The 18,599-nt window shown below is 39.6% G+C and overlaps 1 protein-coding gene across 1 annotated transcript; it reads right to left on the bottom strand.

The window, feature by feature from the left end:
• Positions 1-2,123: 2,123 nt before the first annotated feature.
• Positions 2,124-18,157, bottom strand: LOC134601649 (E3 ubiquitin-protein ligase RNF14-like). Its single transcript, XM_063446169.1, has 6 exons — positions 18,087-18,157; positions 8,702-8,862; positions 6,815-6,966; positions 6,024-6,533; positions 2,550-2,778; positions 2,124-2,344 (listed from the first exon to the last, which is right to left on the bottom strand). Exons 2-6 carry the CDS (start codon positions 8,853-8,855, stop codon positions 2,124-2,126), a joined length of 1,266 nt encoding a protein of 421 aa, XP_063302239.1. The 5' UTR covers positions 8,856-8,862; positions 18,087-18,157.
• Between the last annotated feature and the right edge of the window lie 442 nt (positions 18,158-18,599).

Here is an 18,599-nt window from a genome sequence, read left to right as displayed (position 1 = left end):
CACAGGATTTAAAGATGCAAGGAAAAGCAGATGATTCTGAATATAATGTTTTAATGCAAATCGTAAAAGTCTGCACCAGGACCAAAAATCAGGTGAGGTATGTCAGTAAAACCTGGTCCTCCAATTGCTTTCCCTCAAAGAGCACATGTTTTTTGGGGACAGTGCTCAAGAAATCCATGAGCCAGGTTGTAATGGCACAGAAATGGAGCTGAGAGTTTTCTCCCTCGTGGTTACCTGGTAAGGTAGCAAGCTGTTCCTCACAGGGTTTTTCACAAAGTGTGAATTGTGGGGTGAATTCCATGGAATTAAAACATTTGGTACCAAAAAGTCAGACTTTTCCCATATTTGACCAGTTTAGTTACTTTGGTTTATACAGGGTAATTCACTAAGGTCAGCATAGGGTAAAACCATCCCGGTACTGTAATGGGTCATTCAAAATGCAAAATCCAGACATTGTTAAGGCTATTTAACAATATCCAGATTTTGCAGAGAGGAATGAGCCTGAACATGGTCCTGATTTCAGCCGGACCAAACACTGCCAGACAACCAAAATCTGGACCCTGATTTGGTATGTGCATGATCCTGATTACTAAAATTTGGGATGAATGCTTCAAATCTGGTCCCAGATACTAAAAATTGGAGCTATTTCCCTCAGGCAGAGCTAGCAGTTAACCTTGCAGCATCTGGCTAGCTCTTGGTAGCCAGCCACCACATTACAATTTAAAAAAAATAAAGAGAATTCAATTGATAGAAAAATTACATTTGTAATTTTATTTTTGTGGAGATTTTTTGTAAAGATATTTTATTGGTTCGTTAATCTGTTGTTAAAGAAAACCTTTACCGTAACCCTGAATTAGTCACAGTCTGGATAAGGTTTGAAAGACATATAAGAAACTTTTTTTCTTTCTGAAGTTAACCAGATAATTACAATGTATGGAATCTAATTAGTTAGGCAAATGTTGTATTGTACATTGTAAGATTGGTTGTAATATAAGAAGATAAAAACAAAAAATATGAAAACGCTGAGGACAAAAATCTTAGAAGTAGCTGATACCACTCTAGGCACAGTGAGCATGGGATCCACATCTGGGCTACCCATTTAACTTAGGGAGAGCGAAGCTAGTGCAACAAAAACAAAGAATATGAGAATTCTGAACGGACAAAAGCTTAGAGTAACTCAGTGGCTTGATCTTCAGTAAATCCCTGTTTAGGTCTCAAACTAGTTTTTGCTCACTTTTACCATAAAAGAAAGAACCAGTTCCAAGGCACATCAGACTGTTCCCACCAATAAGAGCAATATAAGAAGATATTTGTCAAACCATGATGCTATATGCACTGATTTGATTTTGATGTAAATATTTGATTATATATTACAGTAACTCTCATTCCGTTCCAATATAATTAGCACATAATTAATGATTTTTGTGCTCAGACTCACCGAGAAATGCCAGAGAAGAGGGATAGGTCCAAATGGTCTGCACCCATGGGAGGTGCAGACCACATGATTCATTCTCCAGACCACCATGGATCATCATGAATTCATGAGTCATGACTTAGATGCTTATGGCACCTTGTTGCAGAAGTTCAAGATTATCTATGGAAGAACCCGTTTTCTCATGGGATTATCCATAGACCCAATTTTTTTTCGTGCCAGAGTACATTGGTGACAATGGATACTGGCAGTTGAATCTACCAGGAGCTGATGAACCAGGGTGATACAAAGATGGTGGTGCTGAGGAGGGAGAACTTAAGGTATACATAACTCTCACCTCTGGCCACCATCATAAAAGTGGACATGTCACTTAAGTATGTATTTGCAAAAAAAATACAGTGGTTCTTCATTTTAACAAAACAAACAAACATCAAAAAAATAGTGCTAGCACTTCAAAGGACCTCAAAGTGATATTTTGGCACAGCCTACCTCTGTCCTAGGGTGTGTTTTTAAGTGACAGGGGGAAAGGAGACATAAGCATAGTTTTTCTTGCACTGATGCTTGTGCATGCAATATAAGTTAATATGGTGCTTGTATTTTCTCTTTAAAATGTCTAGAGAGTTAGAAAGTACTAACTAAGTTGCTGGCTCATCTTTATTCACATTCTTGTTTTATATATACTAACAGTCAGTTAAGGATAATCCCAGTGCATTGAAATATGCAGGCCTATATAACTTTCCTGTATATGAACTCCACATGTAGGACAAGGACTGGAGTTATTAGCTAGCCATTCTTTGCTCTTCAACTCAATTGCTGTTTTCTGCAAAAATTTCCTCCCATACTGTATCTCCAGAAATGTCCTTGTGGCACCATCTGCTTTCAGATATTCAGCACACACCTTGAGAAGTTTTTCTGAAACAATTGAGAAGAATTAAAAAACAAAATCAGTCAAAAAATAGGAAATGTTATCATTTGTTCACGACTAATATGTGAAGTTAGGTTTTTATATTTAAAATGTTGACCAACACTACATGGAGAGCCAGGCAATTCTTTTGATCAGCACACGGGCTGCAAATCCAAGCAAGATAGTGTTATAGCAATAGAATAAATAACTTGCCTCCTTTTAGTTTACATTTGGAGACTCCATGGTAGGTCATTTTGCAGAACATGCAGAATGCATATTGGCAATTGTGGCAAATAGTCATATTGCTCCCGGGCTCCTGCAAGACTGGTGTCCGACAACTTGGACGAGGACAGTATACAACATCTGGCATGAGATCCAAGCTGGATTGCAAGAGGAGACAGTCATAACGGCTGAACAACTCTTCTTCTACCAGTTCCTTTACCTACACGCAAAGAGGCAGAGGTGATTACTTCCATTATTCTATCTACGTATAAAATAAATAATCTAAATAATGACATTTCTCAGTGAAAAGTTCTACGTGTATAAAATGCATAGTATACGAAGACACCTGTTGGTTATGCTCATATTTACAATAGCCTGAATCCTGTTACTTCATGATGAGAGTCTCCCTTTTTTACATTTTTATTTTTTGTAAAAAACATTTTGTGTTACTATAGCACACTGCAGAAGACAATGGCAAACCAATATACAATAATGAAGTATTAGTTAAGAACTGTGGATCAAAATAGAACAGCATACTATAAAAGGTAACCGTGCAAGGTGTAATGGCAAACTATTCATGCTATAGCCATATAATGTGTCTGCATCAGGTATACATTTATAAGCAAATTGAGAAAGACATGCAGTTCCCCTCTATATGTATGCCAAGTATACATTTACAAGGTTGAGTTTTAAATGTTGAGGATTATAGCCAGATACAATATTCCATGTGTTGTACTTGCACGCCTTTTTAAAGCAATGCTATACAAGCCTCTTCAATTGAACGCTGCAACTTTAAGGCCCAATTTCCAAACCATCTCTGCAACAAGCCTCTGCAATTCTACTCAGCTCAAATGCTCAATTGGATTGAGTGCTGGGGAATTTGAAGGCCAAGGCAACAAATCAAACTCTTTGTCATGTTCCTCAAACCATTCCTGAACATTTTTTGCAGTGTGGCAGGAAGCATTATATTGTTAAAAGAGGCCACTGCCACCATAAAGGGGCATACATGGTCTGCAACAATCTCTAGGTAGGTGGTATGTGTCAAAATGACATCCACATGAAAGCAAGGACCCAAGGTTTCCCAGGAGAACATTGTCCAGAGCATAACACTGCTTCTACTAGTCCGCATCCTTCCCATAGTGAATACTGCTGCCACCTCTTCCCCATTGCGAGCAAAATGTTTTTCAGCTATTTGAGCTACAGCAGTATCAACGTGAGCGACCATGCCCCTGACGATGGCTCACCAGTTGTCCTTAATTGCCCCGCTTTTGGTCTGACCCAGTCGTTTAGCCATCACTATTTGGCCATTGTCAAAGTCAGTCAGAACTTTACGCTTGCCCATTTTTCCCACTTCCAACACACTAAATTCAAGAACTTGCTGCCTAATATATTCCTTGATAGGTGCCATTGTAACAGTATAAACAATGTTATTCACTTAACTTGACAGTGGTTTTAATGGTGTGGCTGATCGGTGTAATGGCGCCAATACCATAGAGTTGCATTTTATTGAATCTCCTGCAGCTCACAACCCACAGGACTACGATTGTACATTTACAGGCAGAAAAGATTGAGGATTGCAAGTGCATTATACTACAATCTACAAGGAACATACATGGTGTTGGTGGTTCCTTATTGCTTGATGCAAATAGGCTGTATGTTGCCCTGACTTTTAAGTTTGGCCTTTCCCAATTAACAAGACTGCTTTTGCACAGAGAGCCATAGTTACACATTTACCTGCATTCTGAGATGAGAAATTGGGCCTTATACGGTCATAACCATTGTATAGAGAATACTCTCTCCTTGACCCCCTTCAATCTGGCTTCCGCCCTCTCCACTCTACAGAGACTGCCCTTATCAAAGTCACTAACGACCTAATCGCAGCTAAATCCAAAGGCCACTACTCCATACTAATTCTTCTTGACCTCTCAGCGGCCTTTGACACCGTTGATCATGCTCTCCTTCTTCAAACTCTTCAATCGCTTGGTCTCTGTGACTCTGTCCTCTCGTGGTTTTCCTCTTATCTCTCCCAACGCTCATTCAGTGTCTCCTTTTCTAATGATACCTCATCCCCTCACCCTGTCTCAGTTGGAGTCCCCCAAGGCTCCGTCCTTGGTCCCCTTCTATTTTATCTTTATACTGCCTCTCTTGGCAAACTTATTACCTCTTTTGGATTCCACTACCACCTGTACGCTGATGACACCCAGCTATATCTCTCCTCCCCGGACCTCTCCCCTGCTGTCCTGCAACGTGTCACTGCTTGCCTTTCTTCCATCTCTGACTGGATGTCCTCCCACTTTCTGAAACTCAATCTCTCAAAAACTGAGCTCCTTGTCTTTCCTCCTCCTAATACTGATCCTCCTCTTTCGCTCTCCCTTCAAGTTTGTGGTGCCAACATCAGTCCATCCTTGCAAGCGCGCTGTCTTGGCGTCATACTTGACTCTGGTCTCACCTTTGAGCCTCACATCCAGCATGTTGCCAAATCCTGTAGATTCCATCTTAAAAACATAGCCCGCATCCGCCCCTTTCTTGCACCAGATACTGCCAAGGAGCTTGTCCATGCTCTAGTAATTTCCCGCATGGATTACTGTAACCCTCTCCTGATTGGTCTTCCCAAAAGCCGTACTGCACCCCTACAGTCCGTAATGAACGCTGCTGCTAGACTGATTTTCCTCTCTAGTCGTTTCTCTCACACCTCACCCCTCTGCCAGTCCTTACATTGGCTTCCTGTATGCTATAGGAGTCAATTCAAGGTACTAACTCACACCTATAAAGCACTGAACAACTCTAGCCCCTCTTATATCTCCTCACAGATCCATAGGTATGTCCCTTCTCGGTCTCTCCGCTCTGCCCGTGACCACCTCCTGTCCGTTGTCCGCACTCGTACGGCCAACTCGCGCTTGCAGGACTTCTCGCGGGCGGCTCCCTTCCTATGGAATAGCCTGCCTACCGCCATCAGACTCTCCCCTAGTCTTCAATTCTTTAAGAAGTGCCTTAAAACCCATCTCTTTAGGAAAGCTTATGGCCTCCAAGACTAACCAATACCTCACATACCTGTCTCTTGCCCTCTCCTAAAGGGCAGTCCACCTTATTTGATTGCAAATTCCTGTCCTAATGTGTTTTACACCCCACCTCCTATAGAATGTAAGCTCGATCGAGCAGGGTCCTCTTCAACCTATTGTTCCTGTAAGTTTATTTGTAATTGTCCTATTTATAGTTAAATCCCCTCTCATAATATTGTAAAGCGCTACGGAATCTGTTGGCGCTATATAAATGGCAATAATAATAATAATAATAATAATACTACATAAAAATACAATTTTAGTATTCTGGTTCTGATCTTTCAGAAGTTTACATGCAGCACAAAGGAAAATAACTGTGGCATGTGGTATATTAACCCCTTAAGGATAAAACATCTGGAATAAAAGGGAATCATGACATGTCCCACAAAGAAAACTTTGGGGTTACCTGAGCAGGTGTTGCTGTGGAGGAGCACTCTGGTTCTGGACAGTTCAGAGAGTGGACTTGGCCATCTTTGATTTGAATTTCGAAGTAATCCTTGAGGCAAATGTTGCAGTAGATATGATTGCAAAGTTTAAAATGTGTGCACTCGCTGCCCAGCTTTTCTGAGAAACAGATATTGCACATGTACAATTTGCCATCAAAGCATTTCTTTTGCTGAGACTCATTGAACTCCAAGATGCAATTTATCAGGGCAGACACAGACTCCACATCCTGTATGGCCCTCTTGTCACAGACCCCATCCTCTTGTGATTCTGCATTGCTGCAGAGATCGGTTTCCACAGGAGTTTTATTACAGTTCTGTGACACATTGGGACACACTTCAATCTCATAAGGTGATTGGATACTTAAGAATTCAAGCGTCTCCTTCTTTAGAAATTGAGTCCAAGTAAATATAACAACACATCCTGATTTTCTCTTCCAAAGTTCATCTAAGTGCTGGCAAAGTCTGGAAAGCTGAAATAAAGTAAAAACAATTAACCAATCAAAAGAAGGTGTGATGCATGCTGGAACATAGATTATTAAAATAAATAATATTTCTGATGCACCTTGGGGAATATGCTCTCATATGACTTTGGAATTATAATGGTATGTCACAGATCTTCCCTTTGACCAACTATTGTAATTCTACTCATTAAAATAATATATATATGTTTTCCCTACGCATGGTGGCACTCATGGTGGAAATAAACTTTACATTCTATAGCATTGTTACAGATTGCAGGTACATCTTTAACCTGCTTGGGTGTGAGCCACTTGCAGCTGAGTGTGAAATTTGGTGGCGAGGTTGATGGGTAATCTGAAGGAAGTTCAAAATTCAGCACAATTGGGGGTAGGTAAGATAGCGGGTCCTTAAAGTCCTCAATGAAGATGTTTTCTGCAGTGTTACCTGGAGAAGGGACAAAAGAGGGGGGGGGGAAGAAGGGGGGTTATTCACTAATCACCAAGTGTAGTATATGGAAAACCAAAGAAAAAAATGGGCAAAAATAGCTGAAGCTGCAGGCTACAATTCTCCTATTTTAGCCTCAAATTTGTAATTTGACCTTCAATTCACTATACCGTAATTTGGTGTAAATATAAAACCCCAGGCAGAAGTAAATGCTCTCTGGTCAAGCACTCCACCAAAGCACTGTCAATTGTGTCTTTATTAACATCAATGAGAACTTGGGTCATGATCTCAATCCAGAACAAACTTCTAAATACCAAGTTGATATTGTGGTTGAAGTAATATTAATGCTTGAATTTTACATAAAGATAAAAAACTAACAAGTACATTGGAATTTAGAAAGAACTTTTGGGATAAGTAAAACCTACACTCTTTTTAATATTATAATATTCTTCATTTAGAAAATTTATCATTTTTACAGACATATAACATTAGACACTTTTGTACCTATAATCATAAATCCCTTAGTACATCTTATATATTCATTGTAGTGCGTAATTTCCTTATTCTATTTCCATATTTATTATTTAACGTACAGGATAACTTTCTAATATTTTAACCGATTTTTGGAGATATGTTTCCCTCTGTGATTTGTTTTTAGTTGAAGAATTATTCAGCCAACTAATACCATTCTCAATTTTTAATTGGAGAATTAGTTGCGCTTTCCACTTAGTGTATGTTATATTAATTTGTTGTTTCCAATGTCTGACCACTAATATTTTTACTGACATAAAGCGGTTGATTGTAATATATTGTTGGACTTTCCTCATTGCCTATATATATATTGCCCCCCCCCCGCAGGTTAAAGTTATATAGCGCTCCACTAATAATTAATAGTTGGGAGTACTTTTTTAATATGAGCAAGGTGATATTTCTTCATGTCTTTCATTGCTTTCCATTTTTCATTAGAAATTGCTCATATGCAAAGTTACCTAGCTGTATTTTTAGCAAAATTATCATGAGTGAATTTTAGAATTAAGATTATCACATCATCGGTCCTATTTGGAAGATTTAATTTATTATCTTTATCTAATAATTTGGTTGCAGGTAATCTAATGGTAACATCAAAAATGGACAAATCTCAGTTGAATAACAATGGTATTTAAAATCTTATTGCAGACTATTATGTATTTGAATAATTAATATAGAACAGTGGAAGCATGCTTATTAAGGTGCCTTTCTTCAGCCACAAGAGTGCCATATGGGTAACCACTATGCATGTGCATTTGTACACACCAAACTTTTACACAGTGGCCGAACTACCACAGTCACGGGCATCTGCTGACGAGCCCTTCACTCCAGGGGGACCGGCCACCCTGCTGAACCCTGAGACCATAAACTGCCTGAAGGCGCCGAGATGAGCCCTCTCACAGGGGCCCAGGAGGTGGCCACAGTCACGGGCAGCTGCTGACGAGCCCTACACTCCAGGGGGACCGGCCACCCTGCTGAACCCTGAGACCATAAACCGCCTGAAGGCGCCGAGATGAGCCCTCTCACAGGGGCCCAGGAGGTGGCCATCTGGCCACCCCCCGAATCAGCACTTATCCAGTAAGGCAGAGTAGGCACCTGACATTTTATGTCGATATATACTGGAAGGGAGTAGGAGGACAGAATGCAGGCGGCGGTGGCGAGGGAGGCTGATATGGCAGTTCCACTCTCCTCTCTCGCAAACACTCACTTTTGATGGATATTTCAAAGTTAGATGGTAATTCGAGGCACACTTGGATTTCCCCTCCTTTTGAGGTTTCTGCTCTCCTGAATTCATCTTTTGGGAAAATATTAGCGAGAGCTAGTAATTCATCCTCATGTGCTTCCTGGTCTTCATCAGACATTGGTTAGCTTTACAGATTAGGAGAATAAAATAAAACATACTTTTATTATTGTTATGAACGTTCATACTCTGTGGTCCACACTCTAGCCATACAAATGGCTGTAAAGAAATGGGTTTCTGATCGGTAGATTTTTGACAAACAGCATAGCAGGCACAGCTTAGAAGATTTAAGCATTATTCATTAGTCGGTATTTTACCCCTGCACAACTTTATCCTGTACTTTTTTACCTTAGTGTGGCTCTGTCACTATCTGGGGTATTTGCATAATTTGCAAAGATCCTCGATGGTGACATTGTAGCTAAGGGTCCAATGGCCATGGGGGATAGATTTTACTTACCTGAACCTGTCCCTCAAGTACGCGGCCATCCTCTTCAGCTCCTGGTGCATCAGTGTCAGAGCAGTCAGAGCAGACATCAGAGCAGTAATATCATGCAAGAGTACAGCTTTGAGGTCTCTGGAAAATTCCGCAAGACCCCAGGATCCTCCATGGATAGAGTTTTTTTTTCCCCTATAGCCATCACTAGCGTCATCTGGGGGAAACGATAAACTTGACAAAAGGTAGTCCCTACTTTGTCTCAGTATATCTTTTGACTGGGTTGGAATTTTAGTGAAAATATAATGGAGTATTGCAGTTTCTTGTAAAACCTTTTTAATAAAAAAAAAAAAGTAAATAAGAAATTTGCAGTGACAAGCTTTTAGGAGTTCCTACCTTTATTAAATCTAAAACATTTTTGCCCACATTGAAACAAGCCAAGATCGCTGTAATTCAGAGGTTATAGCAGCAAATAATTATATAAATAAATCCAGAGTCTCGTAAATCTGTCCTGTGATGGGAGAATTGGGAAAAGAAAATGAGTTTAAGTGAGGAACAGCAAGTTAGGGAGGAAGAGAGGTAGCTGGTAGATATGTGCATTCATATAGAGACAAATTGAATTTCAGAATTAAGAAACTTTTGAATTTGGAAGCCTTCAAAAATACATAAAACTAAAATAATCAGAACATTTTCAGATCCATTCATTTTAATAAGGATAGTATATTGGCAACGTATCTAGTAACCAACTAAAACAGCAAAATTAAGTAAATGGCTCTTTTTCCTTCTTAAAGGACCACTATATTGCCAGGAAAACAAACTAGTTTTCCTGGCACTATAGGGTCTTTAGGTCCCCCCCACCCTCAGGGTCCCACTCCTGCTGAGCTGAAGAGGGCTGAAGGGGTTAAACACTTACCTTTCTCCAGCGCCTTGGCGCTGGGGAACTCTCCTCCTTCTGCCGACACCAGTGACTAATGCGCATTAGCGGCAAGAGCCGCGTGCGCATTCAAACAGTCCATAGGAAAGCATTTCTCAATTCTTTCCTATGGACGTCCAGTGTCTTCTCACTGTGATTTTCACAGTGAAAAGTGCGGAAGCACCTCTAGCGGTTGTCAGTGAGACAGCCACTAGAGGCTGGATTAACCCTAGTTTAAACATAGCAGTTTCTCTGAAACTGCTATGTTTACAGCTGCAGGGTTAACACTAGATGGACTTGGCACCCAGACCACTTCATTGAGCTGAAGTGGTCTGGGTGCCTATAGTGGTCCTTTAATTTTGACCTTCAAGCTGTTTACTAGATAGCTCACTAATTTTGAATCCTTACGTGGGATTTCCATATTAAGGGTTTATAAGCAGGGACTTATCTACAAAGCTACTGAAAGGACAAATAAAAAAAAAGGCTTTTCTTATATTTGCCATTTCAGCTGTTTAGTATATAGCTCCCTACACCCTGTTCCAAATTATTATGCAAATTCTATTTAAGTGTCAATTTTGTTTTTCAGTTTAACTCATAGATGGCATTGTGTCTCAGGGCTCTTTTGATCACTGAAAACAATCTCGGACACCTGTGATAATTAGATTGCCAGGTGAGCCCAATTTAAGGAAAAACTACTAAAGGAGGGTGTTCCACATTATTAAGCAGAGCACCATTTTCATGCAATATGGGGAAGAAAAAGGATCGCTCTGCTGCTGAAAAGAGTGATATAGTTCAATGCCTTGGACGAGGTATGAAAACATTAGATATTTCACAAAAACTTAAGCGTGATCATCGCACTATTAAGAGATTTGTGGCTGTTTCAGAGCACAGATGGGTTTGTGCAGATAAAGGCACATTGAGGAAGATTTCTGCCAGATCCATGCATCGGATCAAGAGAGCAGCTGCTAAAATACCATTACATAGCAGCAAACAGATATTTGAAGCTGCTGGTGCCTCTGGAGTCCCACGGACATCAAGGTGTAGAGTCCTCCAGAGTCTTGCAACTGTGCATAAACCTTCTATTCAGCCACCACTAACCAATGCTCACAAGCAGAAACAGCTGCATTGGGCAGAAAAATACATGAAGACTAATTTTCAAATAGTCCTGTTCACTGATGAGTGCCATGCAACCCAGGATGGTCCAGATGGATGGAGTAGTGGATGGTTGGTGGACGGCCACCCTGTTCCAACAAGGCTGCGATGTCAGCAAGGCGGTGGTGGAGTCATGTTTTGGGTCGGAATCATGGGAAGAGAGCTGGTCGACCCCTTTAGGGTTCCTGAAGGTGTAAAGATGACCTCTGCAAAGTATGTGGAATTTCTGACTGACCACTTTCTTCCCTGGTACAGACGGAAGAACTATGCTTGCCGTAATAAAATCATCTTCATGCATGACAATGCACCATCTCATGCTGCAAAGAATACCTCTGCATCATGGGCTGCTATGGGGATAAAAGGAGAGAAAGTCATGGTGTGGCCTCCATCCTCCCCTGACCTCAATTCTATTGAGAACCTTTGGAGCATCCTCAAGCAAAAGATCTATGAGGGGGGAAGGCAGTTTACATCCAAAAAGCAGCTCTGGGAGGCTATACATCTTGCAAACAAATTCAAGCAGAAACTGTCCAAACACTCACAAGTTCAATGGATGCAAGACTTGTGAAGCTGCTATCAAATAAGAGGTCCTATGTTAAAATGTAATGTGACCTGTTAAAATGTTTAAAAAGTTAAAATGTTGTTATAAGCTTGATTTAAATAGCTTTTGATTTCAGTAAATATGCTGCAAACACAACAAATGACAATTTTCAGTTCTTTACAACCTATAAAGTGCTTTGAAACTTACTGTGCGTAATAATTTGGAACAGTGCATTGTAAGTTTTTTATGTTTAAAAAAATACTGTTATCATTAGGAGGTTTGTTCAATAATTGTACTCTTAATAGTTGATAACATGAGAATTATGCTGACTGTTATTTACATCAATTATTTAGGTAAATTAGAAAAATATAATTTGCATAATAATTTGGAACAGGGTATAATTTGTTAGCATACCCTTACGTGGGATTGCCATCATTAAGGGTTCCAAATTAGGGACTTATCTACAAAGCTACTGAAATAGCAAACATAAGAAAAGAGCTTTTCTTGTTTTTTCACGTTCAGATGTTTAGTAGATAGTTTCCTATTAAGTACCGTTCTGTGGGATTGTCTATTTAACAGAGGCGCTCTTTAGTAGATTTAAAAAAAAAAAAAAATATTGATATGAGTCATGGAGAAGTAGTAAGCATGACAGTCACAGATGTCATATTTTAAAATAGCAGAATGTAGAATAGTGACCTATCTTAAGACATATCTTAAATTACATTTTTGTTTAGAACACAGAAAAAAAAGAATGTAACATAAAATCAAAACCAAACTAAATACTGTATGCTCTCTTTAACAAATCATGGGTATGAAGGCACAATAAATGAGGTCTGCAGTTTTGCTGTAATAAAGTTGATGCAACATCGGCTGGCAGCAAATTTGAAGTGATCTGAAGCTAAAATTAGGGTTAGGGTGAGGGTTTAAATCAGGGTTAGTTATGGAGTATTTTTTTTATTTACAGATTACTGACACCTAGGGAAAATAATACATTTAGAATTATGCCAGGGTTAATTTTAAGGTAATGTGTCCCTTAATTTTAAAACTTTGGCCTGTCACTGTACTATTAAAATTCAGAGTCTTCTTCAAGACCTTTTCTTCGAGACCTTTTGTAAGAGTTGTGAAATGGTCTCGAAGACAACACAAGCAATACAGTTTATCTTTTGAAATGTGGATGTGGAGCCCAATATGTGGGCAGAACCACTAGACCTGTGAAAATACGATTTTTAGAACATAGGAATAATATAAGAAAGAAAATTACCACCCACTCAGTTCCCTTACATTGCAATAGGTGCCCTAGTTTTAGTTTCCACAATTTTATTTGCACTCCGATTGAAAAAGTTACTTTAGACCAAAGAGGTGGCGATTTATTACTTAAACTTAGACAAAGAGAAGGGTTTTGGATTCATACCCTCAGTACCATGCAACCTGAGGGTATGAATATTGATTTTGATATGGTCTGTTTTCTATGATTTTTACGATATTTTTTCAGAGATATGTAGGAAGTTTTATTATGATGGCATTGTATATTAATTTGTTTTTATGATTCCCTTTTTTTATATATTATTTACAGCATCTTTTATTTATTCATTTATTTCGTACGGTAAATATGTTCCGTTTGTATTAATTTTATGTTTTGTTCCATTTTTCCGAATGAACTTTCGTGCTATTCATTTCCTCTGCGAGGCCACTCCCACCCGAGCGCTGGAACGCATTTGCGTTTCAGCAGAGCGAGAGGTGAGGAGTTTTCTAGCGAGAGGTTGGATACACTACGGTTCTGAGCAGTCTATTGGCCATACAGATGCACCTTTTGATAGGTGGCCGCGAAATACGAGATTGCCTGTCATTGGCTGACGGAAAGGACTTTTTTCTGGCGGGACATTTAAAAGACCGGAAGATCATGGAGTGTACCTCACAAGCCGGATTCCCCTGACGAAGTCTGAGGACGAAACGCGTAGGGCGGCAGGAATACTTTATATTACGGACTTTTGATTTTGTATTTTAATAGTTTTATTTTTGTTCGTGTTTCTTCAACCTGGGTTCCTGTATTTCTACCTTGGGATCCACCGAGAAGTTCGCAACAATATTTGATGGGCTTTTAACCTTCTTGCATTTTGTAAGTGCAGACAATAAAGTGTTTCCTATATCCTTAAAGTGGTACACTATGTTCTTTTATCTTTTCCCTTAAAGTAAACCCTTGGGAGAAAGAAGATTCTATTGATCCTCCTGTCTACATTCAAAAAGATTATATTGGGAGATATTTTATTATATATTGTGTTTTTCCTGAAGATATTGAGGAATCTTCATACTCCCATATAACATTTGGGTAATTGATTTTATTGTATATATACCCACTTGTGTTTTATCCACTGGTATATTGTGTATAGGGTGTATAAATTTTTCTGCTTATACAGATTTGGGTTAACATGCAGAGAGACACAGATGGGGGTTAAAATATTGAGAGACACAGAAGGGGGGTAACTTTTGGACTTACACAGATGGGGTTAAAATGTGGAGAGACACAGACAGGGGTTAACATTTGAAAAGACACAGATGGGTTTAAATGTAAAGAGACACAGAATGGGGTTAAAATGTGGAGAGACACCGAATGGGGTTAAAATGTGGAGAGACACAGATAAGGGCTAAAATGTGGTGAGACACAGATAGGGGCTAAAATGTGGAGAGACACAGATAGGGGTTAACAAGAGGAGAGACACAGATGGGTGTTAAAATGTGGAGAGATTGAGGTTAACATGTAGAGAGACACAGATGGAGTTAACATGTGGAGAAACACAGATAGGGGTTAAAATGTGGAGAGACACATATGGAGGTAAACATTTGGAGAGACACAGATGGGGTTTAGAATATTGAGAGACACAGAAGGGGGTTAACGTTTCGACTTACACAGATGGGGTTAAAATGTGGAGAGACACAGATTGGGGTTAAAACGTGGAGAGACACAGATGTGGTTAACATTTGGAGATACACGACGGATGGGGTTTTACAGGAGGAGAGACACAGATGGGGGTTTACAAGAGAAGAGAAACAGATGCTGGTTAAGAGGAGAGAGAAAGATGGGGGTTTAGAAGAGGAAAGACACAGATGACGATTACCAGGAGGAGAGATACAGATAGAGATTAAGAGGAGGAGATGGGGGTTTACAGCAGGAGTGACCAAGATGGGGTTTTACAGGAGGAGAGACTAAGACAAGGTTAACATGTGGAGAGACATAGATAGGGGTTTGTACAAGAGGAGAGACACAGATGGGGGTTTGGACAGGTGGAGAGTGACAGACGGGGGTTTGGACAGGTGGAGAGTGACAGACGGGGGTTTGGACAGGTGGAAAGAGACAGGTGGAGGTTTGGCCAGGTGGACAGAAACAAATGGGGCATCAGATTGTAAGAGAGAGACAGACTGGGGTTGCCAGAGGGAGAGAGGCCTATTTGGGTTGTCAAAAGAGGAGAGATGGAGCTTGATAAAGGAGGAGACAAATCCAGACATATAGAGCACTTTGGTAAGCTGACGTGCTTCATGTGTCTGTAGTGTATAATATACATTATAATAGTCACCCCCTACATGCTTAAATACAGAAATTCATTAACACAAAACATCAAAAACAAATTGCAAAAGCCATATATAGCCATACTGGGACTGTAGCAGAACTGGAGAATTTTTCAAACTCCACTACTTTAACCTTAACTTGTTATTTGGTTTTCTAATCACTGCACTAAATTCTTCAGTTTGGGGAATAAACTACAGAGGTTTATTCATTAAACTGTAAATTGTAGTGAATTAAAATATTCGTTATAAATTATAGACTTACATAATTAAATTGATAAAATTCTCCAATTTAGCCTAGGCTCAACTTAGCTATTTGACACTACAGTTTTCCATTCAGATTGTAATTCATTACAATTTGTTATTCAGTGAATAAACCCCCTGTGTATTTGTATATATTGTCTATTATGCAGTCAGGGATGTGATGCAGACAGTCTGCTGCTGGGTCCATTGACTGAGCACTCAGAACAGCAGTTCAATCTCCCAAAACTGCAGAGCAATCCCTATATATAGCAAAATCAAACTCTAAGTAGGGTTTTTTTTTTTTGTGATTTACATAATTTACCCTTTATGCCATATCGTTTGATGCTGTGCATTTACAATTAAAGGGTCACTATAGTCCTATAGCTTAATGAAGCCGTCTTGGTGTATAGATCATTCCCGTGCAATCTCACTGCTCAGTTCTCTGCAATTGGACGTTAAATCACTTTGTTTATGCAGCTGTAGTCATACCTCCCGGCATGTGACTTACACAGACATTCTAAACACTTCCTGTAAAGAATCGTCTAATGTTTACACTTCCTTTATTGCAAATTCTGTTTAATTTGCAATTTCTTATCTCCTGCTATGTTAATAGCTTACTAGACTCTGCAGGAACCTCCTGTATGTAACCAAAGTTATATTTACAAAGCAGGAGATTAGTACTTTTAACGTAAGCTGATACATCTGATTGAATTTGAAACCATTATTTTTTCATGCAGTCTGTGTCAGTCACAGTCAAAAGATGTGGGGCTAGAGCTGTGTTAACAGAAACAGAAGGGATTTTACTCCTAAATGGATGTGAAATTGAGCAGTGAGACTGCAGGAGCAAGATCTACACCACAAAACTGCTTCATTAAACTCAAGTTGTTTTGGTGACTACAGTGTCCCTTTAATTATGCAAATTAGCATTTTATTTTTCTGACTTCCAGGTTCTGGGGTCAAAGTTTATAACAATGTTTGATAAGGAGCTTAGATAGAGACGTCCAGTTGCAGGATAAAGAGGTGTGTCCTTCTACATTTAATTGAATTTTTCATACCTTACAAATACATATTTGTTAAATACAGGGAAGAGTAAACATAATATTCAAAGTCCTGGGATGTGACAGTTCCCCCTTTTCCTGCCTCTCACTACATTCTCTCTGTCTCCGTTTTTCTCATACGAGAGATCTGGACTGCTTTATCTGCAGTTCTCTCCCTTCTCAGACAGCCAGTTCTCTTGTTCCGGTTTCCGGTCTCCCTCCCTCCTTTACTTACTCAATCTTCATACACTTCTAGTATCATATAAATTATAAATAAATAGATTGTAAATAATTACAGCCTCTTTAAGTAAAACTAAAACATCCAGATCCATGGGAGCATATCAAGAGAGAGTGAGTGAGAGGAGGGGGGCAGGGGGATGACACAGTAATAAATAACAAACACTCTGAGAAGGAAGAGAAACAGATTCACTCATATGACAGAGAGCAGGTGTCATATGGCGAGCAGGAACAATGCATCCACAGGAACAGAAAATGTAGTGACAGGTAGGAGGAATGTAGTGACAGGTAGGAAGAATGTAGTGACAGCTAGGAGAAATGTAGTGACAGCTAGGAGGAATGTAGTGACAGCTAGGAAGAATGTAGTGACAGCTAGGAGAAATGTAGTGACAGCTAGGAGGAATGTAGTGACAGCTAGGAAGAATGTAGTGACAGCTAGGAGAAATGTAGTGACAGCTAGGAGGAATGTAGTGACAGCTAGGAAGAATGTAGTGACAGCTAGGAGAAATGTAGTGACAGCTTGGAAGAATGTAGTGACAGCTAGGAGAAATGTAGTGACAGCTAGGAGGAATGTAGTGACAGCTAGGAAGAATGTAGTGACAGCTAGGAGGAATGTAGTGACAGCTAGGAAGAATGTAGTGACAGCTAGGAGAAATGTAGTGACAGCTAGGAGAAATGTAGTGACAGCTAGGAGGAATGTAGTGACAGCTAGGAGGAATGTAGTGACAGCTAGGAGGAATGTAGTGACAGGTAGGAAGAATGTAGTGACAGCTAGGAGGAATGTAGTGACAGCTAGGAGGAATGTAGTGACAGCTAGGAAGAATGTAGTGACAGCTAGGAGAAATGTAGTGACAGCTAGGAAGAATGTAGTGACAGGTAGGAGGAATGTAGTGACAGGTAGGAAGAATGTAGTGACAGCTAGGAGGAATGTAGTGACAGGTAGGGAGACAGGTCACAGAGTAGTCCCAGCTGCCCACATGGTGATGACTGATTTCCTCATTGCTCTGCAAATGTAGAACTAGAAATTTAGAGTGATAAGTAATTCTGACTGAAAGACAAAACATGGCACATCAATAAAGTGAAGGAAAAAGGATCATTTACAAAAAAAACAAATATACATGATTAAAGAAAGGCCTAACTGAATGAAAGAAAATACAATGTCCTACAGAAAAAAAAGTAATGCTGAAAAACAATGGCAGGTATCCATTACGTACAGGAGAAAGGTGCCATCTTCCACTCACCTGGAGATAGCAAATGTCATATCGGATTCTGTTGCTCCTTCACCAAACAATCACACAGAGCAAAGTTAGAAAAGGGCTGCACCCACATTCCGGTAAGCACAGCTTCGAGAGTCTGCCACTAGCAGGCGGGGAGGATAAATGGTTACATGTATCTTGCTGAAAGATTCATTTAGGCTTGTGTGTGGTGAAAACAATTAGATTCAACCGAATTGATAAAAAATGTATTTGCCCATCCAAATTTTGTTTGGTTCGCCTCGTCTGCATATTGTACATACAATCAATTTTAAAACCGTATTCAGATGAACCAAAAGAGTTGCAAAAATGAGCCTACACTGTACTAAAATATCTATATTTATATGCATATATACATATATACTTTACAGTACGGGGATAGGCTCATTTCCACATGAAGCCAGTTTAAATCAGAATAGAATGGTGTTTTATCATTCATATTTGGACCACACTCATTCAATATTTGCAAGTTTAAACATTTGGCACATTTTGAGTATTCGG

This window comes from Pelobates fuscus, chromosome 3, assembly GCF_036172605.1.
Source record: "Pelobates fuscus isolate aPelFus1 chromosome 3, aPelFus1.pri, whole genome shotgun sequence".
NCBI classification, from domain to species: Eukaryota; Metazoa; Chordata; class Amphibia; order Anura; family Pelobatidae; genus Pelobates; species Pelobates fuscus.
This window is presented reverse-complemented; position numbering and strand designations above follow the sequence as displayed.